The sequence below is a fragment of the Episyrphus balteatus genome, chromosome 2, assembly GCF_945859705.1.
Source record: "Episyrphus balteatus chromosome 2, idEpiBalt1.1, whole genome shotgun sequence".
NCBI classification, from domain to species: Eukaryota; Metazoa; Arthropoda; class Insecta; order Diptera; family Syrphidae; genus Episyrphus; species Episyrphus balteatus.
In genome coordinates, this window is record NC_079135.1 from 6,778,003 (window position 1) to 6,800,521 (window position 22,519).

The 22,519-nt window shown below is 35.4% G+C and overlaps 4 protein-coding genes across 4 annotated transcripts in view; 2 read left to right on the forward strand and 2 right to left on the reverse strand.

Moving 5' to 3' along the window:
- The first annotated feature begins 2,473 nt into the window (after positions 1-2,473).
- Positions 2,474-3,097, forward strand: LOC129909006 (U6 snRNA-associated Sm-like protein LSm2). The gene is made up of 3 exons (XM_055985919.1): positions 2,474-2,601; positions 2,664-2,731; positions 2,804-3,097. The coding sequence occupies exons 1-3, from the start codon at positions 2,599-2,601 to the stop codon at positions 3,018-3,020; spliced, it is 288 nt and encodes a 95-aa protein (XP_055841894.1). The 5' UTR covers positions 2,474-2,598; the 3' UTR covers positions 3,021-3,097.
- Positions 3,098-3,154: 57 nt separating this feature from the next.
- LOC129909005 (mitochondrial inner membrane protease subunit 1) lies at positions 3,155-3,883 on the reverse strand. Its single transcript, XM_055985917.1, has 2 exons — positions 3,666-3,883; positions 3,155-3,600 (listed from the first exon to the last, which is right to left on the reverse strand). The coding sequence occupies exons 1-2, from the start codon at positions 3,765-3,767 to the stop codon at positions 3,166-3,168; spliced, it is 537 nt and encodes a 178-aa protein (XP_055841892.1). The 5' UTR covers positions 3,768-3,883; the 3' UTR covers positions 3,155-3,165.
- Positions 3,884-6,710: 2,827 nt separating this feature from the next.
- LOC129909000 (cubilin homolog) lies at positions 6,711-22,213 on the reverse strand. The gene is made up of 26 exons (XM_055985881.1): positions 21,970-22,213; positions 21,725-21,911; positions 21,556-21,659; positions 21,126-21,501; positions 20,836-21,069; positions 19,716-20,783; positions 19,486-19,663; positions 19,239-19,432; positions 18,804-19,183; positions 18,611-18,753; positions 17,152-17,341; positions 16,071-17,094; positions 15,837-16,002; positions 15,420-15,769; positions 15,267-15,360; positions 14,708-14,796; positions 14,174-14,645; positions 13,943-14,097; positions 11,362-13,187; positions 8,973-11,295; positions 8,724-8,900; positions 8,411-8,570; positions 7,599-7,762; positions 7,241-7,538; positions 7,071-7,168; positions 6,711-7,005 (listed from the first exon to the last, which is right to left on the reverse strand). Exons 2-26 carry the CDS (start codon positions 21,893-21,895, stop codon positions 6,835-6,837), a joined length of 10,605 nt encoding a protein of 3,534 aa, XP_055841856.1. The 5' UTR covers positions 21,896-21,911; positions 21,970-22,213; the 3' UTR covers positions 6,711-6,834.
- The window catches only part of LOC129912728 (cubilin homolog), a 32,769-nt gene continuing 16,997 nt past the window's right edge, over positions 6,748-22,519 (forward strand). The window contains exon 1 of the mRNA XM_055991099.1: positions 6,748-7,029. The gene's annotated coding sequence lies outside the window, so the exon portion shown is untranslated. The remainder of the gene's footprint in view (positions 7,030-22,519) is intronic.

Genomic DNA, 22,519 nt, shown 5'->3' on the forward strand with positions numbered 1-22,519 from the left:
CAGCAGCATTTCAATTTCTTCAATATCCACCCAATGTTGACAAGTAACGTTTATCAATGGATGTCATATCAGGGTACATAATGAACCTAAGCGTTTCCGATAACTCTTTCAGTTTTAAAAACCTTGACGAAAATTCTTCGACTGAAGCCTAGTACACAGATCGCGCTAAAATTTATCTTTCATACAAATTTCCTCCAAAGATAAATTTTAGCGAAGATTTTTAGCCAGGTAGTACGCAGTTCACGCGCTAAATTCGAATTCCCATCTACTACTTTTGCAAAAAGTCTCCACTCAATTTAGCTCGCGAAATAATGCTCAGCGCATTTTTTCACAGATAAATTTAGACATTTTTGTGGTTGTTGTTGTTGCTGCAAGGAATAAGAGTCAAAAAAAACCTTGAAATATATAAAAGAAGGGAAATAAAACAAAATGAGAGCGTAAAAAAGGTATTCTGCAGGTAAAAAAAAATATGTAATGTTATACTACGTTTCCACCTACCCTAATTCTGAGATTAAGCTAAGTAGATTTAGCATATATCTCGAGTTTTATTGTAAATCTCGGATTGAAAGTTTGTGAAAATCTTAGATTCAGGGTAGCTGAACCCAAATCAGAGATTTAGCGAAGTAGATTTAAAATAAATCTCGAGATTTATTCTAAATCTACTTAGCTAAATCTCGGATTTAGCGTAGGTGGAAACATAGTATAATATTGAATGTAAGCTGGTATAAGTAAATGAAACTGTGATTCGGCCGTTATTTTTAAATTTAAATTTATCTTGGCTTTTAGCCAACGCGTGTAGAGATAAAAATTGTCGAGATAAAATTTAGTTTAGCGCGATCTGCGTACTGAGCTTGATGAACTAATTACCGATAAAAAACTCTTCAGTTAGTTTTAGTCTGGTTTTTCATGTTAATTCAAACCGTTGTTAAATTTGTTCAAGTTTGGAAAATACATTTAGTATTTCAATATAATCTTTACTTAAAATTTGCAGTTTACCCTCAACCATTCAACTTCTTCCAATGAAGTTTTTTTTATTGTTGTAATCAAGTGAGAAGAAGAAGAAAAGAGTTTTACAGTGGAATAATTTCTTAAGAAAAATCTTTATTGAAAAATCATTGAATGTCGCTCAATTGTGCAATAATTGTATTACTCAGTTGGCGGTGTGCCGAATATATTTCATGGCGTGCCACCAATGGCACGCGTGCCATTGGTTCGCCATCCCTGCCCTAGACCTATTGCAAAATAAAAATACAATAGAGTAAAATTATTTTTGACAGATGGCAGCTCACCGTCGCGTCGCCCATGATAAACAGTTTGTCTTTTTTATTCTGTTTATTATGGTTGTCGGCTTGTCGGTACTCATGTCCTGTAATTTAGTTTCTTTTGATGTAAAATAATTTGTGAAAATTAATTAACCCGAACAAAACAAAGAATAAAATTATAAAAAATGGAAAAAAGGAGGAGCAACAGTGGAGGAACAACTCTGTTAAAAAAAAATCGTGGATTTCATTCATGCTTCAATATTTACTATAGATAAGAAAAGGGTCGTTCACGATCTATTGTAAAAAAATAAAATTTTACATTTTTACTAGGCCTTTTGCACCAGATAGTGAATACCCCTAATTATAGTGTTAAAGGAAAACTTGAAAATATCCGGTGTGAACACTTTTCGAGTTTTCGAAAATTTTTTTGTGGAAAACCGCGTTTTTGACTTGGTGTGAACAGCCTATGAGGTGGCAATCACCATAGAAGAATTCTAGGCGAAAAAAAAATAACTTACGAAATTTTCTCGTTTGGACTCAAAAGTAAAAATAGGGGTCGAATTACAGCATACGATTACGATCACTCGTTAACGTTTTTACTATTTGTGTCTCTATTTATTTAGTAGAAAAAGATAGGGACACATAGCAACCATACGATAACGAACGTATGCCGTAATTCGACCCCAGGCTTATAATGATGTTGAATGAATTCACTTATTTTTATTTTAGAAAGCAAGTTAGTCAGCTATTACATGAAGCCTCAAGAGGCGCGCCTCTTTTCAAACGTAATGAGTGCAAAAGAGAAAAAAGATGAAACAAAAAATTATCCGACCAGAGAGTCGTGGGCGGAATTCTGAGACTCTTTTTTGACGTTTCTTTTTCCACTTTTTCTTTTTTCAACATTTCCTCTCATTTCTTTTTGCTTCGTGATGCAATACAACAACAACAAATTTTAAATCAAAAGAGAACTGTCAAATTTTAGTCCTGGACTCAAGAGGCATCGTGTAATAGTACGCGCCTCACAGAATGATTATCAAAAGAAAATTAGAAAAAAGAGTCAAGCCTCTTGAGGCTTCGTGTAATAGCTGACTTATTCCGAGATAGCTTTTTGACCTAAAAAAAAGCATCATCATCATCACCAAAATAAATGTGCTACTTCATTGTACTGAATGCATCCATTTTTAAATTGTGTGTTCACCTTCAACCCTTGTTTCATCACCTGAACAATGACATTTCAATTTTCCTGTCAACTGTCATTTTTTCGCAAACAAAATTTGTAAATAACAAAAAAAAATACCGCCTTCATAAAAACCTCGCCAAATAAAAAAAGAAGAAAATGGTAAATCTTATGCATAAATTCCTAAAATCAAATTATTTTCTTCATATTTAAACTATTTCTAGCTATTCTACTCATTCTTCAAGTCATTGGTTGGAAAAGATGTAGTTGTAGAGCTTAAAAATGATCTCAGGTAAGTACCGAATTATTGCCGCAACCCACATGGTTCCAATTAGATTGATTCTTATTATTTATTGAATTTCAGCATTTGTGGAACACTGCATTCCGTTGACCAGTATCTCAATATCAAGCTAACCGACATAAGTGTCACAGATCCCGACAAATATCCTCACATGTTGTCAGTGAAGAATTGCTTCATTCGAGGCTCTGTCGTTCGCTATGTCCAATTGCCTGGCGACGAAGTCGACACTCAATTGCTTCAGGATGCAGCTCGCAAAGAGGCTGTAGTTAGTACAAGATAAATAATGACATAATTCTAAAGTTAAGAAAAGATGTGTAAGTCTCCTCGTTTTTTTTTTTTTTAATTAAAATTGAATTTATAAAAAAAAGTAGAAAGTAGTTTATTTGTAATTTTTGAAAAAAAAAAACACATTCATTCTTTGAACTTTATGTAAGCAATGTAATTTTATTAACTGGCCAAAGCCTACACAAAACTCTGCTCTTAATTAGACCCTCCGGCACCGGTCCGTATGATCTTGAATCGGTGCTATTTGATTGATTGTCTCCTTCCAACCAAACATGTCCCCTCGGCACATAAGTTACAATTGGTTTCCCTTTTTTGCCATCTTCATAAACATTCTCTCGAATGGCGATTGCTTTCATGCCTTCGTCATTGAGCATTCCCGAATTGGCAGGTAATTGGACACTGATTTTGTCGCCAGCTTTGCCAATTACCCGTTTGCAGATGTGAACACTGGAATTTGTAGGACATTTGGCGATAATAATGTCACCTTTGGAAATATTTGATAGTCTTGGTGATATTCGTTCGGTAAGGAGGATGTCATCTGAATAAAGAGTTGGTTGCATGGATGGACCATTGCACTAATAAACAATAAATGAAATTTATTTAGATTTTTTTTTCAAAACAGAGAAAAATGTTAACCTACAACGACAAAGTCACCCAAATACTCGAAGGTGCAATGAGTTACACAACCGTACATTATTATTTTGCCAGTAAATCCTAGAATTTTCGAGACCCATTGTACCATAACAATTTTATTTTTTCTTGTTATCAAAAATATCCAGAAATACCAAAGGTAAAGGTAATCCAGAGAAATTAAGGAAGGTGGGCTGTCAAAGTGGAAAGCAAGTAAAAAAAAAATATATTTTCCCAAAGTCGTTCTTTCAAATTTGTCCGACGAACAGGGTTCAGACTATCATACTTAGATGATCAGACCTCGTCCGATGGATGTCAGTAGGTCGGATGGTGTTTGCGTTCAAATTTGTAGTATTATGTCACAGTACAACCACAGTACACATAAAAAGGTAATATATTCCGAACTGACATTGGTTGGCAAATTGTCAAAACATGACAATTCGGCGACCAATGTCAACTACCCGTAATTCTTAAGGCTTGGCCACACCGGAGGGTACATGCGGTAGCGGTACGGGTACTTGTATGTAAAAAATTCCAAACTGACACATCAACGTTCAGATGTGGAATTTTTTTCATACAATTACCCGTACCGCTACCGCATGTACCCTTCGGTGTGGCCAGGCCTTTAATTGTTTAAATTACCGACGAAAAACGCACAAAAACCGAAAAACCACTCACACAACTAATTTTTTAACATTTAGGTATTTACTATTTTCCGAGACGAAACACGCAGAAAATTTGTTATTTTTCAAATTATAATTTTTTCAAATTATAATTTTTTCAAATGACATTTTATAAATTAAAACAAAAACAAATTTCCTGTTTACTGCCATTGAAATATAAAAATTAAAGGCCGGCCTGACAGATTTTGGCCCATTTTTTGACAAACAAATTTTGACATTTTTCGGAACTACAAGTTACAAGAACAAATTTGTAATTTGTAGATCATAAGTACAAATTTGTACAATGGAATTCTGTTTCACAAAATACAAATAAGTAGGTAATTCCTAAGAATATTAAGTCCAGGAATGGGTGAATATCCCATTTATAGTGTAGGATAGAGTGGCAGAAAAACTGTCAAAAATAAAGTTAAAGCGTCATTCGAGCCATTCTGGTGTGTGATAGAATTAAAACCAAAGTGTAATTCAAATTCAAAAACCCTTTAAAATCATTCTTTAACACAATTGCAAAATTTTTTATAGAATCAAATAGTGAGAAAACAATATAACAAAAAAAAATAAAATGCACGACTGGGGTCGCACGAACTTGCTCTTAGAGTTAAAGTTGCTTAAATTTTTAAGACTTTTTATATAGAAATTTGGAAAAAAAAAAAATAAAATTCGTTTAAAAAAAAAAATAAAATAAAATCTGAAATTAAATTGCCCTCCAAAACAAGTATGCAGTTTTGATTGATATATTAACATGCAATTTTAGAAAAAAAATTTTCAAAATCGTTAGAGCCGTTTTTTAAAAAACTAATTTTTTATAAATAATTTTTTGGAAAAAAAGTTTAAAAATAGAGTTGGTATGCCATTTTATAGAAATCACTAATCAACATCTAAAAACAAAATTTCAAAAAAATTCAATGTCCCGTTTTCGAAAATTTGATTTTTCAAAAAAAAAATTTCAAAATTTGTTTAAAAATCCAAAAATTATTTTTTTCAAAATTTTATTTTTGGCTTATATTTAGATTATATAAATGCTTCTTCAAAAAAAGTTTCGTTAAAATCGAAAAAGCAGTTTTGGAGATAATCAGATTTGAAAAAAACGGTTCTATGGCAGGTACCGTTAATAATGATTTTCAAAAAAAAATTTTTTCATTGAAAGATAAACCTTAGCTTAAAACTAATATTTGAATTTTTTAAACAAAATCGTTAGAGCCGTTTTCGAGAAATTTCAATTTTACTAAAATCGGTATATGACAAGTACCGTTATTTTTGGTCCAAAAAAATTAATTCCAAAAACCCCTCTGGAGAGTCGCCAAATAACGCTACATACCAAGTTTGACATCAATCGGCCCATCCGTTTAGGCTGTAGCTCCTTATACAGACAGACAGACAGACAGACTGACAGACTGACAGACAGACAGACAGACAGACGGACTTCCGGGACCCACTTTTTTGGCATTGTCTACCATCGTAATGTCATGGAAAAATGTTATCTCAACTTTTTTTTTTTGTACGAATGCATAACTTGATATATAGTACCTATATCGCAAGTAAAAAATGTATTGCTGTGTAAAATTGTGCAAAAGATATTTTTATAACCATTCAGAGACCCTTTTCTTTCACAATACATATGCAATCGGCTCCGCGGTGATTATAATTTCCATACCAGTTTGAGCCGCTGCCGTGGGACCCGTTTCGTAGTCGAGGTCGGACTCACTTAGGAGCCGATTCGGACCGAGGCGAGGTCGGACTCGTTTGCTTGAAGGGATGTACCCTTCCTCTTCTAAGTTTTAGGATATTTTTTTTATATTGAGTTGGTAGTCAGAGTCACTCAAAAAACTATTTTCTTGCATGTAAAAGCCTTAAAGTAGCGGTAAAAATTTTCAAAAATTCTAATTTTTTGAAAATGGTTCGATAAAATTTTAGGAATTTTTGTTTATTCTGTATCGAATAAAAATTTTTTAAGATTAGCAAACCAATTTTTTTTTTCGTACTTTACCTCACAGGAACAGATGAATACACAATTTTTTTAGAGCGGTCGTGTAAGTCCTCGTTCCATTCAGAATTATAACTTTAACTTACAGAATTTATAGCTTGATCGACTGTCTTCTCTCAGTTGAAAAAAAATCAAATAAATAAATTAACAAAAAGAGCATGTATACGCCATAGTGCACGTCGACAACGTGTAAATAATGTGAATTACAACTTTGTCAACACCAAAATCGTTATTAAATAACACTTCCAGTCAATAATCGAACCACAACTAAATCTTTTTTATCGTCTGTGTTATAAATTATCTAAAAGAAAAATAAAATCCCTCAAATAAGAATACAAAATTTAAAATTTTTTCGGCTTCTTAAATTCTTTTTATTTTTAAAATATCACAAAAAGTAAACCAATACAAATACTTTCTGATCTCAAAACAGTGACAAAATCTCAAAGAAAAAATTAAAAAAATAATAAAATCAAATAGTTTAAATTTCAAAAGAATTTATTTAATGTTTTTTTTTTTCATCTAAGTTCTATAATGTTTTCGTCTTCTGATGTAATAATTGAATTTTTTCTTAAGCTTTCCGAACGCGTTCGGAAATGTATTAACCAGCCAGTCCCATCGAAATCACGAGCAGCCACAGAAACAATTGATAATCTGTTACTCTGTGAAACGTAAAATTGAACCGGGTCCTAAATAAAAATAGAAGAAATTTGGTAAATATTATTTTCAAAATAACCTAAAACAAATTCCTTACTTGTTCACAATGATGTTTTGAAATCCATTCGGTCCCATTGCTTGAAGTTTCAATAACATTCAAATAATCTGCCTTACAAGCTGATCCCATATTGAATTCTTATGAAAAAAAATATATGCATTTCAGAAAAAAAAAACACCCTGTATACTGTAGATTTTTCAACAAATTACCATGGAAGAACAATTCTATCCGATTTGGTGAGGTTGTTGTCAAATTCCATCGACACACACTAGAATTCTTGTACTCTAAATAGTTAGGACTCATTATGTATCCACTAGGCATTTCCAAATTCCCACCGCAACCTTGTAGTGATGCCTTAGGACTTGCATAGTAAAATATCTCCGATTCACTATACCTGGAAACTTTAAAGTCTAAACGGACTTCAGGAGTAGACGTATAGATTTTTCTGCCGCTATAATTTTCCATGCAATCTTCATAAATTTGACGATTTGTTTTTTTATCAATGACCTTGAGAATAAGCAAGTTTTAGAATAGAAAAAGACACCTATTGGTTTTTTTGTAACATACTCGAATAAAATTTTCGGAGCAATTTGAACCTCTTAAATATAAGCTGGGAATATACAAATTTACTGTATAATTTTCTGGTAGTAAAATGTCATTTTGACAGCTAACTTCATCTATAATAGTTCCACTCAACACACCAGCTGTGTGAGTATATGTTCGATTGCAAACTGCAAAGATAAATGTGCTTAAGTGATAGTTTGCTAAAAGAGCTTTTAAACAAATAACAATATTGACAGATATCAAAGTCTACACTTTTACTGGTATTGGACACGTTCAAGAAATATTAGGGACTAAATATTTAGGCAACGTCATTTTCTGAACGGAAATTTGAGTAAATTGACTAAATTAGTTTGGATATGATGTTATTGTCGAATTTCGAAATTTAATTAAGACCGCATGGGGCAAACACCGAATTTAACTTTACTTTAATAAATAAATAATATTAATTATAACCGATAATGCACTTTTAACTCGTTTTTCACACAAATAAGTTCAATTTAGCTAACGAAATTCTGTAATTAAAAACATTCAGCTGTCATGTTGACAAAAAAAAACTTTCCTAGATTTTTAGGTAAAATTTTCTTGCCTAATTTTCCAGTAAGCTTTCTAATAAAATTACCTAAATTGGAAGGATTTTTTTTGACAGTTGACCAATCAGAGGCCGAGAAATTACCTAAATATTTAGTCCCTAACGTTTCTGAAATTGCCCATTGTGTTAAATAAATTATTGTTTGGCATCTGTCAGTTTCTGGAAAGCAATGCTGTCACTTTAGACAGATCCTGAAATTGAGTCATTTTAGTGTGACGCTACTTACGATTTGTTTTCCTTGCTGTCAGTATAAATCCGGTTGACTCAACCTTTTCATCGCTATGGAATGTTATCTCTGCAATAGCGTCCAAGCGGGAACGGTCAACTTTGATGACATATGATGGAATAGTCCCACAATGCTCGCTAACGACATTTTGTGCATACGACTGTCAAAATTTAAAATAAATCTTCTCTATTCTCTTACTAATTAAATAGTTTAAGGTTCCTTTCACGCTTATTCAATTCGTTTTAAGTTTCCATACCGAAAGATGTCGACCGATTAAAGAAGTGTGAACAAACCATAAAGTAATTAGAAATACCTCTGAACTTTTAATGAGAACATAGTCCAAGCATTTACCAGTTACATCGGATTTATTTTGAAGACTAAACTCGGTGAATTTAAGCTCATATTCAAATCTTGACGTAATTTTCCAAGTGCAATGAGTGTTGGGTGGATATAAACCATTTGATCCTCTTAACGGTTCAATTTCAATGCTCTGCAACGACAATTTTTAATTTTATTCAAACTTTTGACAGTTATATATATAAAGGTATGGTATTTTACTTACACTTTCATCATCCAGCAAATATTCACTTCGACTGCCACATTCTGCTGGAACTAGGCGAAGATTCACTTTGAATAGATGAATTCCCGGTAATTCAAAGTTTGTTCGAATAATAGCATCCTTAAAGGAAGAAATCAATTTTGGCTTAACTGCTCCTAACCAACAGTATCGTCCCAAAACTAAACTGTCAGCTTTTAAGCTGTCAACGATTTCTAAATGTTCACAGCTTTTTTCACACACTGCGCCACATGATTGATTTTGCTTACTAATATTTAACTCCTTTAATTCCATTTCAATTCTAAAACCTGGTGGCGCCATTGCACGAATATTACAACTCATAACTTCGCCACTGAAAACTGTCAAATTTCGATCAATATCAACTGGCGAATTGGCTTCTGTCAGCGTAATTCGCTCGTCGCATGCTCTGCTAAACATTATCCGAGCTGAAAATCCATCTCGTGATATAGATGAGTCAGAAGTTGCAGCGAAAACTGCTGAATTGCTTTCAATATGGAAACTTGGTGGATTAATTGTAAGATTGCCACAAAGTTTCGCCTCAAGATTGTCACTATCCATTTGGGAACCTTTGTAAATAGAAACATAATCCAGTGTACAATCAGAGTTTTCCTCCAGAATTAAGTACTTGAAGTGAATCACAATATTATGACCCACTGGAGCCGTGATATTCCAAATACAATTCATATTATGGGCATAACCATCACCTGCTTCATTCTTCATACTTGATATCCACATGGGTTTATTCACTTCGCCGCCACAACTGTCTAAGAAGAATTCTATTTCATAACCTCCTGTTTCTAAAATAGCTTCATAGTTTATCGAAATAGAGTCCTTGGCTCTTAATTCGCTTACAGCATTGTCTTTGCAATATGGTCCCATATCAACTGAATAACCATCTGAGGTCTGTTTTTTCGCCGTAACTTGGGTCAGTGTACAGCGACTGCGGTAGCCAAGGGCAAACTTGTTAAACTGTACCTGAATATACTTGTTAGGGTCAGAGCTTTTTAGAATATAGTCACAAGTCATACGAATTTTTGTCATACTCCATCGAGATGGGTATTTGATCACTTGATGCTCATTCGTGACATTAAACACTGCATAGCAAGTTTTTTTGATGGACAAACTAAACCCATCACCAGTATTCGCCTCGTCACTCTGGAAGACCAACTGAAGTCTCGATGAGGTCGTATTTATTGAAGATGGTAAATTCCTACCACAATACCTTGGCATCGATACCCAATCGTTGTTTTCAAACTTTCTTATCTCTAGAAAGTCCTTGGTACAATTTTGACTTTCTTCAATGAAGAAACGCCCGCTAAATTGAATGTGCAAGTAGAAACCTTCACTCGCTTGAACATCCCACACACACTCGAGATTATTCTTGTAATCAGTCGAAGTGAAATACAAGTATTCCATTGATGATATTTCCAAATTGATTTTGTCGCTGCATTTTGTAGCTCGCTCAAAAGCAATTCGCATTTGACTATTTGGATTGAATGATTTTGTGTGATAGAATACGTAAATTTGCAGCGAATTCAGACGAGATATGTTGAAAGTTTGACCCTGACAAAGTTTGGCAATTTCGAAATATTCATTTGAAGGTCCCGCATGAACGGTAACATATTCGTCTTCGCAGGGTAGCGTAAAACTGAAATTCGCCCTTAAATCATAGCCATTTTGATTTGAAGTTGTCAAAAGTTGCCAAGCACAATCAAGACTGCCATATTCGGCGGTTAAGTTTGGCATTGAAATCTCGAACCTTTGTCCTAAACGATATTCACCTCCACATGGATTTTTCTTATAAGAAACTTCGAGTTCTTTAACCCGAACTCCATCATTCTGGAGAATGTTTATGGTACCATGTTTGGGCGAAATTGCAAAGACGCTGTTGGTCAAATTGCTGCTTAATATTCGAAGTGTTTCAAAATTACGTTCATCTTTGAAACGCACAGCGAAAGAAGGTAAACGTTGATCGCGGTTTTCGACAATCAGACTGGAAACATTGAAAGACATTGTTTGGGCGCCATTTAGTTCAAAATCAAAAGAACAATAGAAATTCGGTGCGGAACCTAATTTCGCAACCGAAAAAGAACCACTGTCTTCTGTGATATCATCGGGACAGTTTGACTCTTCAATTGATGAATACTCAACCCTCATGCGACGCAGACTCGTTGTGTATGCTCCGAAAATTCGAACAAACATTTTATTGTCCGAAGAACTTATCGACGTGGATGTTGTTATGTTGTTCAAATCAACCATTGTGATGCGTGAGAGCATTTGGAAGTCGTTGTAGAAGGTCGTTCTAAAGCTTTAAAAAATAAAGAGAAATATAAGAAAATAAGTTTTTACAGGAAATTATGAGAACGGTACTAACTTTTTAGCTGAATCAGACTCTTGAACTCCACCATCGACCTCAATTACATCCAACTTCACTCGTTTACCCTTGGGAACTGTTATTTTCCATCGGCACAATAGGAACATTGCCATTCGCCGTGGTGCAATATTAAGTGTCAGCACACCATTGTCACCAGAAACATCCTTGAAGCATGCGCCAAATAAGCGATCGTATTTAACCTTAAAACCACGAAATTTTGTATTCGCTTTAAAACTGTAAAATCGAATCAGGACTTCATTGGTATCAACTTGCATAGCTGTCGGTGTAGTTGTATTGCCATAAATAACTGCCAATTCATCTTCAACTCTTTGCGAATCGCCTTGCAGAATCTGATAGATTCTTATCTGATCGGAGCTATTCAAATTCGCCGCATCGAATGGCAGATCAATATCAATCAATGTCAAATTGACACGAGCAAATGATGATACTTTTATGACATATTCACATATTGAATTCGACGGATATCCACCTGGTGCTGGATAATTCGCTGATGTTATAAAATTATTGTATTGGGTAAATGTTCCACCACAAGTCGACAGCGAAACGTTTGCTTTGAAACCATTGCGTGGTTCTGCGATGTCGGTAAGGTAGCGCATGTAAAGAACATTACCTGACGACCGAATTGTTCCTGGTTTGCTGCAGTATTTGCCTATTTTTCTTGCCATTTCTGTTGCTCCATCACGGAACTCAATAAATTCCTTCGAACACTGTCGCACATTCATGTCGAAATTGCTGACAAATTCAACTTGAACTGTCTCACCAGGTGGCGCTATTATAATCCAAATACACTCTGTGTGTGGATCGGGAACGTTAGGGTAGTTTGGTGAGCTTATCAACTCGGAGGGTGAGTATGATGTCAAACGTACTTCCCCATTACACTGGCTGTACTCACGATAAGTTAGATTCCACATAGGTGTTTCATATAAGTAAAAGGAACTACTCGGTTTGAGGATATACCTTACCGTAGCCCGATTTGAGCTCGTAGTTATTGAACCATTGATTTCTTTATTCGAACAAATTCTTCCTGGAGGAAGAATAGGCGATCCATCATTTACGCCATCGCGTATTAGAGCATAATTCTCACATTGATCAGATGAATGTTGACTCATGTTCTTCGGGAAATTGAATGTGAATTGAATTTTTCTGCCAGTGCCAACTGCAATGTGCCAAGTACAATTTTGTAGGTACCATTCATTGCCAGGACTTACAATATCTGTGTCAAGTATTCTTCCAATTGAATTTGTCAAATTACCACCACAAGTTGTGAACACTTTTGACGTGAAACCAGTTGCATTTAGTGACGAATCGGTTGTAAGTTGTAATTTTAAATATGGAGTTCCATGGATGACAGCTATTGGATTAGGTCCTTTTGCAGGACTGTCACATATTTTAAGTTCTTCATGCCAATTCAGTAAATCATTTGAGGTGAACACTTTCAAATAATCAGCATAACAACTGTCAAGTTTCTCTAAACGAACTTCATAAAGTTTAACTACAACATGTCTTGTTGTATGATCTGGCTTGATAAGCCATTGACAATTTAAATTATTTTCATAGCCAGTTGGATAGCCTGGTGATGAAATTGTCACTGTTGTTCCATATGATATTTGTAGAGTTTCATTGCAGGTATTAATTGGCTGATTTTGTGTTATTACATCTTTAGATATTGCTTTCCATTCAATGATGAACTGATCGAGCATTTGATTATCTGTCATTAGATAAATGACATTCATACTCGATGTTACCTGCCACGGTGACAGTTGGATTTCAATTGGTAGAGCACTACTGTCAAAACCATCGAACAACTATATGAAGAAAAATATATTGAAATAATTGTTATAAGGTCAAAAACTCTTTAGAGGTGCAATCGTACAATTAGATTTTTGTCATATAAAAAGAGTAGAAGAGCGATATATTTTCAACGTCAGCCACAGCGACGCATTTCGTTTCGAACACATTCGCTTCACTCCGCCGACTCATTTTGATATTTGTATGACTCCAAAAATTTTAAATGAGTTTAAACTTTCTTGCCTCTTTTTGCCTCTCTTTCTCACCATAAAGTGCAAATGTCACAGCAATACAGAAATGTCAAAATGAGTCGGCGCAGTAAAGCCAATGAGAACACCGTTCATTGTACTCAGTCCTCCGACTCATTTTGACGTCTTTGTTTTGCTGTTTCACTGACAATTTATGGTGAAAAAAAGATACCCAAGTGAAGCATCTCTTCCTTATCATGAAGTGCGAGTGAGAAAGGAACACACAGACGTCAAAACGAGTCGAAAAACTGAGTCTAATATCAACATGATCCTTATAGATATACAAATGGTCATTGTTCAAAATATTAAAATTGCCCTAAAAAGACAGTTACCTGCAATTGGATAAGATGCTCACATTTTTTATAGATTTTTTGTATGGTCTATGTATTTTCCAAAAATGTGTCATAAGAGACATAATAAAATTAGGTTTTTTTTGCATAAAATCACTGGTTTCTGTGCTGATGGCACATATTTCAGTACCTATAACAGTATAAAAAAGTATAACAGTGCTAATAATAGCTTACCTTCAAACCACCATTAGATTCTTTAAAAGTTAACGAAATCAGATTATCTCTCGGTACTGTTATCCTCCATTGGAATGGTTCTTTTTCTGATCTTATTGACACAATCGACGGTGATTTAATTTTCCCATTAAATCCACTGATTTCATTCAATTGTGCTGCAAGAAATTTTTAAATTAGAATAAAAGTTATAACACAAGTTAAAAGAAGTGTTATAGGATCAAAAGTTTTTACAATTTGTCCAAGATAGTCTAAATCCTAATCCAGTACTGCCTTCGGCACTTCGGAATTTTATCCAAATTCTTTCGAATCCTTGAAGACTATCCTTCGGTATAACATTAGAACAAAATACACCAAGCAATCTTCCAGTGATTGATGTTTCACGAATCTCTAAATAGTCTAGATTACAATTTTCTGAATTGGTTATGTTCATTTGGTCAAATGTCAATTCCAAATAATTTCCCGATGGTGCATTGAGGATCCAAATACATTCCACATTCGATGGATATGATTCTGGATAGAATGGAGATGCCAATGAACCACGCAATGAAGTTAAGACACCTCCACAAGCAGTTTCAGTACGAGTATATTTTGCAGTGTATGACATACGTTGAGAATTTAAATCTATTCGGCCTGAACGGGTGAGGGTTATATCAGGAGGATGGCCTTCACAGATATGGGTATAATCTCTGTTTGATATTTTAATCTAAGAAAGGAGAGAAAGCTTTTCAAATCTATATAAATTGATTAACTGGAAGTGTTTTTTACCGTTAAACCTCGACTTTTTGCGCATTCTTCTGGGCTTAGGCCATCACAATGACATTCAACGTGCGTAAACGTTATCGTTACACGAGATTCTGGAAAAAAAGACAGAAACTTAGGTTAGGTTAGGTTAGGTTAGGTTAGGTTAGGTTAGGTTAGGTTAGGTTAGGTTAGGTTAGGTTAGGTTAGGTTAGGTTAGGTTAGGTTAGGTTAGGTTAGGTTAGGTTAGGTTAGGTTAGGTTAGGTTAGGTTAGGTTAGGTTAGGTTAGGTTAGGTTAGGTTAGGTTAGGTTAGGTTAGGTTAGGTTAGGTTAGGTTAGGTTAGGTTAGGTTAGGTTAGGTTAGGTTAGGTTAGGTTAGGTTAGGTTAGGTTAGGTTAGGTTAGGTTAGGTTAGGTTAGGTTAGGTTAGGTTAGGTTAGGTTAGGTTAGGTTAGGTTAGGTTAGGTTAGGTTAGGTTAGGTTAGGTTAGGTTAGGTTAGGTTAGGTTAGGTTAGGTTAGGTTAGGTTAGGTTAGGTTAGGTTAGGTTAGGTTAGGTTAGGTTAGGTTATCGAGCTAGCCATTTACCTTCTGGAACTGAAATCGCCCAAGAACAATATCCATCTTCCTCCTTCGCTCTGAAAGATCCCGCTTCCTTTGTTAAAGTGCCCCCGCAGTTTACCTAAAGTATTCACATAAATTTCAGTCAACTATTTAAACTCTATAAACCAACAATCAAACCTTTTTGTATTTGAATACAAAGCCCTTGCCAGGTGGCTTATCGACAGAGTTAAATATCACATGCATAACGCTGTTAAACGTTAGGTATATCCTTTGACTTATACCTTCATTACAGTATCGACCTAAAAGATGACTTTTTTCGTCACTTTTTAAACCATCGTAAACATCTAGGACCCCATTTGCACATTTATTTCCGAAAGATTGATGAGTTTCTAGGGACTCGAAGGATAATTGCACAAAGTCGTTTCCTATAGCTGCCATCCATTCGCAGTAGGTATTTGTTGAATAGTTGTTTGGATAGTTTGGTGAATATAATTCGCCGTGTTTGCTGTGAATCACACCGCCACACTCTAATTCAACATAAAAAAACTTGATTTAAGGGACACTGAGAATTGTGATTAAACCAAAAGAACATACTTCCTTGTGTTCTTCGGAAAGATGCCTTCATATACTTTCTTGATCGTACAGAATCCGAGTAAAATCGAACGTACATTGTGCTTCCTTGTGATGTTATTGTTGATAGTTCCGTTTGAATGCCACAAGCTCTTAGTAGAGTTCCAGAATCGGTCTTATCGTTTTTAACCTAAAACATAAAAAGTTTCAATGTTTTGTTGCTTGGCGCTCAAAAATCTATCGAAATAAGAAACTTACAATCAAACCGTTAGTTGAACAATTCCCATCGCCACCTTCGATATGAACTTCCGTAACGTCTAAAACAATTTGCATTCCAGCTGGAGCTTCGATAAACCACTCACAATCGACATCAACACTATATGGATAGTTTGGTGAACCAAACCAAGCCATAGGACCGTTCTTGTATCCACCACACCCGTTCCGTTTGTACTCCAATCGGAAGCCATTTCCATTGTTATTAGAATCCGTTGTAAACCTAACCACAAATTTATTCCCATCAGAAGTTAAAAGCCCCGCTGGATCTCGACAGATTTTGTGACTTTGTAATACATCTTCCCCCTTCATATCGATAACTTCGAATTTATCATACCGGCACTGTAGATCCAGAGCTTCAAGCTCGAAATGTGAAAAAGTCAATGTAATGGTTTCAGCCTTACGACCTTCAATTGTCCACTCACATTTAAGAAAGTCAGGATAGTTGCTTGGGAAATTTGGTGACTCAATAACACCTTCAACTGAATTTAAGGTTTGTTGGCAATTTGTCTGATATTCGAGGTAAAATTGCTGGTCTTCAGCTGCTCCGTCATCTGGCAGAACATATCGAATATAAATCACATTTTTACTTGAGCTTAATCTAATGTCTCCATCCGAAGAGCAATTGATTGATAATTTCTTGGACAAACTGTCTGGACCGTCATAAATAGTTAGGACATCATTTGAGCATAAATTTGCAGTTGGACCGATTTTCGTAATTCGAACATCGATTGAAGAACCTTTGCTAATTGTAATCTTCCAATCACATTGAACCGGCCCACGACTAAGTTCTGGATAATGCGGTGAAGCTATCGATCCCGTATGAGAAGTAAGTGATCCTCCACAGCCTGTCGAAGTTTGTTGGAAGATAATATCAAAACCAGGATAGTTAAGAGATGCATCCGAATGAAAATGTAGATAAAGATGATTGGTAAACGAGGGAATATGCGGTGGAATTTCAGTACCGCAAAACTTTCCAATCAATGGAGACGCCTCTGTCATGCCATTTCTATAAGAAGCGAAAAAACAATTTCTTGGAATTTAATTTTATCCCTGCAAAACTTACCTTATTTCCAAATAATCATCACGACATTCTTTGTAACTTGTTTCGAGGGAGAAATTTCTGGGAATTAGTTCAATTTTATTTCCCAAGGGGGCGTGTATGACCCAAATACAGTCTGTGGATTCGAAATATTCATCAGGCCAGCCAGGTGATTGAATTGATCCCGAAAGCAAACTATAGTTTCCTCCACAACCTTGCAAAGATTTTGAAATATTTAAGAAGATCAATTAAAAAAAATGTAAGACCCCTAAAGACCTCTAAAAGCGAAAAGTTTGCTAAAAATGCTGGGAATGTGAAAATTGATAAAAACACTTTAACGCATAATGGATAACTTTCTAAGATTCAGAAATATTAGTTGTATTGTTTTTTAAACTCAGAACTCAGAGGTCTCATAATTTTGATCAAGAAAAAGAAGCACTTAGAGGCATTGATCATTTAAGTTTGACCACAAAGATCGTGTAAAAGAAACACCTTTAAGCAAAATATGACTACCTGTCAGACATTGAGACCTCTTACATGCTTCACTCTCTATTGATTTAAACATTATTAAAAAGTTAAAAAAAAATCTTTAAGAAAAGTTTGAGACCCTTGAAAATATGTAGCTTTTCTTATAAATAAATGGGTACGACTTTATACACACAAAAAAGACTTTAAAGCGAATAAAAGATAAAATCCCGCTTGAAAATCTTGACACCGTTGAAAAGTCCTTTATCCGATCTTAAAAACAAACCTTGAGAATTAACTAGAGGCGCGGGAAAAAAGCCCTGCTGATGCAAAAATCAAAAACTTGGATTTCTCAAATCACCAGGCAAGTTTAAGGACCTATTCAAAACTTTTCAATCCAATCAATTATTTACAAATGAAAATGGAAAGGTTATTAATGAAATAGTGAAAAACGCTTGTGGCGCAATCCAGCTTTAGTAACTAAGCATTTATTTTGAAAGTTCAATATCCCTTATTAAATATAGGAAATTTGAAAAACAGCAACGTATTCCAAATTGAGACCCTTTAGAATTAATTTTTTTGAAACATTTTTTATAAGGGAAAACTGGACCGCTGGGAACAATGTTTTCTGAAGAACGTTGTCGTTTAGCGGAAACAAAATTCTTAAAATTCATCTTCTAGGTTTTGAGACCTCTAAAAATCGCATTAACTCAGATTTTTATCTTATAAACATGGATTAGAGTTCGTACCAAGAAGAAGACTAATAAGTAAATGTAAAACCTAAAAATCATACCACTGATATTAAGACCCCCCTGAGCATTTTTTTTCAACATGAAAATTATTGTGATTAAATAACATAGATTTGCTTTGTGTACGCCCCGTAAGAAAATGCCACGAAGCTTAATATGAACCTTAAAATCCAACGGTCTACGATTAAGACCCCAATCAAATATTTTTATTATATTTTAAGTAATATTTTGCATTCTTTTAAGATAAAAACTTAATTTGAAATACTAACTTGATGATCTTGGAGTAAATGTGTAGTTGGCTCTAATTCCATATGACACTGCATTTCCAATAGATGGCGGTACTAGTTTTAGAAAAACTGTAGCTATATTTGACGGCAAAATTGTTACAATCCTTTTTTCATCACCACAATGGCTGAAACACACAAAATAAATTAAGGTTTTTCATCAAAGTGTTTAACTCACCTTTCAACTAAACGTCCATCATTACTTCCAGTTCGGTTTAGAAAAATCTTTAAATCAACCTCACCTGAAGCACATTTTGTTCCACTTCGACGGTATGTAAGATCTAATGAAATAACATTCGAATCAGGTGCTTCTAAGATCCATTCACAATACGAATTGGTGGGGCTTGAAGGATTCAAAAGTTCAAAACTGCCTACAGCTTCTCGAAGTACACCACCGCAACCTATTTTCTCGAAATAATACTCTGCTGATATACCTCTTCGTTTCTGGGGATTGGTATTTGAATGGAAGCCCAAGTCAAGGTAGTTACTTGGAGCAATAACATGCATCTGTCCACCTTTACAGTGACGTTGAGGTGGTCCGTTTAGTGAAAAATATATCTATGAAGGCGAAACAGTTAATTTGAGACCCCAAAGTTTTTCTTACATATCTCACATCAATGAAGTCAGCGCCATCATCACAGCCTTGATCATACTCCGATATATCAAAGTCAGTTATGTGTAAATGAACGACAGAATTAAGAGGTCCCACAACAGAATAGACACAATCTAATCCCTCATAATAAGGTTTGGGATAGTTCGGAGTCTTTATAGTTCCACCAGATGGGTCCCGCAACTCATAACCACAAACTGGTATACAAAAACGTTTTGATCATTAACCTTTAAAAAATGATAAATAATACCTCGTTTAAAATTTGCTTCAAACACAATGGCATTTGGATAAGACCCTATAACCCAAGGAGGTGAATCAACTTGCGTGACAATCAATAACGAATTTCCATTCGATGTAAAATTCCCAGGGGATAACTCTCCATCAGTGTCAGCTATAACAGGGTCATCCTCAGTCCTTCCATCGTAGATCTTTAAAACAAAATCGTTAGAATCATCCAGGAGCTATCGAAATCCGGTTTACCTTAAACGAAGCACTTCCCTCTTCTAGTTCCTGTTTGACAAACGCTATTTCAATCCTTGTTCCAACAGGTTGCTGAATCAAAAACACACATCTATTCAGGTCTACCGTGAAGAGTATTTTTCCCTTTTCTTCCGTCAAAAGTCCACCACAACCAGGCTTGCCTTCGACAACCTCATAATGCATATGGAACAAGCTATCCTGCTTAGCAAGATCCGTGTGGAAATGTACCTTAACCGAATTGGTTGATGAATATTTAGGTGGTGGAACGCCTGTTTCACAAATCTTCTCCAATACTTCATTTGAATCATAAAGAATCAATGCATCCTTTGTGCAATTAGCTGAATTGTCCATTACCACCTCGAAGAACCGAAACAGTATACGTTTCCCTAAGGGAGCAATTATATCCCATTCACATTCACGATTTGGTGGACTTTTACCAGGATAAGCTGGTGATTTAATGACCCCGTGACCTTGGTCATCGACATTAAAGCGGCCACCACAAATCGGTGTGACACTTGTCCAACTCAAAGCAAACCCAGTTCCATTAATAGCATAATCCGTGTGGAACCACAAAAACAGTGTGTTATGAGAAGATTGAAGGTTACCACTTCCTTTTGGTAACTCATTGCCACAAAATCGTCCAATTACTGGTGCTGACAGAGACTTGCCATCATTGATTTGCAACCAGTCCTTGCTGCATGTTGCATCAAACTGAATGTCAAAACGGCTAAACGTCACATTCAGAATGAGATCGAAATCAGTCCGAATAACCCAAGCGCATGACTGATTTGGACCATAAACGTTACTTCCACGTGCTGTGGGACTTGTTAAGTCCCCAGAAGCTTGAGTTATTACACTGCCACAAACTGCATTTCTGGTTTGACAAAGGTTCCCAGAGTATCCACGAGGACAAACGCAAATGGTATCGTTGTGGTGTTTGGTACAGGTTCCACCGTTTAAACATGGATTTGATAAGCATATGTTTTGTATTTCACAATGAGCAGATTCAAAGCCATCACGACATATGCATGTTGCCATGCCACCAACATTCACACATGTTCCACCGTTCTATTAAAAAAAAAAAAGAAAAATGGCGCCCAACGTGAAATATCAATCATACCTGACAATTGTGTTCATTGCAGGGATTAGCTGAACCCGATCTGCAACCTTTTTGTCCATACCCAGAGCCTACTAAGCCCTCCGGACACACGCAAACCATCACATTCGAAATATACTGACATTTAGCCAGTGGATGACAAATATTAGTTGACTCACATGAATAAGTTTCCGCCTGGCTACAATAAGTGCCATCACCCGTCCAACCTGGAGGACATTTTCCACATCGATGTGAACCCTACAAATGGATTAAGTGTTCAAACAATCAAAGACACTAAAGCCTTGAACTTTTACCTCGGTATTAATACATTGAACTTTCGGCATCATGCTACAACCTCCGTTATCCTTTTCGCATTCATTGATATCCCGACAATTGACTCCATTGCCAGTGTATCCACTTGGGCAAGGGCCACAAGCAAAGGCTCCAGGTAAGTTGATGCAACTTGTATGACATGAAACCAACGATTCTAGACATTCGTTAATATCAACCGTGCAAGACTGTGTGATATTGTCAACTTTCCACCCAGCATCACACAAACACTGATAGCCCAAGGTATTATTTGCTGGAATGCATTGACCCTTTCCACATAACTCACCGGGTCTGGATTTGGCACAATCAGCCACACGATCTCGACAGTGGGCTCCAAGGAAACCATTTGTACAATTACATCTTAAAATAGAAAATAGGGTTTATCTGTCAAAGTCTCAATGTGAGTAAACTTACCGATAACTTCCTGGCAAATTTATACAAACTCCATTATTTTGACAACCCAAATCGGTTCCGTTGAAATTTTGACATTCGTCAACATCTGTCTCACAGGTTTTTCCCTAAAAAGAAATTTGAAAGCAGGCTAATATTGCTATGCAAGACCCTTAAGGAAGGTTTGACATACCGTCCAGGTCTTGGGACATTCACAGTTAAAATCTTCATACAAATTATAACAAGTTCCACCATTTTTACAAGGAATCGATTCACAATTGTTGGTTAAAAGCTTCTGGATTATTCTATTTACTCGAGTCCCGAGAGTCAATAACCGTGTTTGAAGAAATCTCACACGGTTCATAGACAACGATGAGGTCCTAAATTTCCGAAATACACACAATTTAGTCTTCTTTACTAAATGATAACGATTCTTACCTATTTTCATAACGTCTCAATCGAATTGCAAATCTTTGGATATCGGTTTTTAAAATTTGCACTTGAATGGGTAATTTTTCGATACTGATTTCGTCTGTAGGTTTACTTTGTTCTGAAGCTTTTTGTAAGGAATTTATCACATTGATATCGTTGATAAAAAAACTCGAGCTTTCACTTAGGCGTAGTGTTATATTTTTATCACGAGCTGAATGGAAGAAGAAATCTCCTTCGTGTGACGTGAATTTTGGCCTATTAAAGATATAGAATCAATACAACTGGAGACCGAAAAAAAGGGAATAAACTCACTGATCACAGTAGACATATTTCAAATGCACACTTGAACAAATTGTTAAAATAAAATACACAGTCTTTAAGGTTATCGACATTGTGTCGATCCTTTTTTGAATCCTTTGAGATAAATTAATATAAGATGTTTTCACTTTCACTAGAAATATAGACCAATTGGTCAGTGTAGAATCATAAATGATACTAAAAGATTCTTATGAAAGTGGGCGATATTTTATATAATTAGGGGCGGATACCATCAACA

Coding starts and splice junctions, on each gene's coding strand:
- LOC129909006 (XM_055985919.1), top strand. Junction 2,732..2,803: donor GAGCTTAAAAATGATCTCAG/GTAAGTACCGAA, acceptor ATTGAATTTCAG/CATTTGTGGAACACTGCATT.
- LOC129909005 (XM_055985917.1), bottom strand. CDS start 3,767: ATGGTACAATGGGTCTCGAAAATTCTAGGATTTACTGGCAAAATAATA. Junction 3,601..3,665: donor ATTTGGGTGACTTTGTCGTT/GTAGGTTAACAT, acceptor ATTGTTTATTAG/TGCAATGGTCCATCCATGCA.
- LOC129909000 (XM_055985881.1), bottom strand. CDS start 21,895: ATGAACCGTGTGAGATTTCTTCAAACACGGTTATTGACTCTCGGGACT. Junction 17,342..18,610: donor ATTTACTCCAAGATCATCAA/GTTAGTATTTCA, acceptor AATCTTTGCAAG/GTTGTGGAGGAAACTATAGT. Junction 15,770..15,836: donor TTTCCGAAGAACACAAGGAA/GTATGTTCTTTT, acceptor ATGTTGAATTAG/AGTGTGGCGGTGTGATTCAC.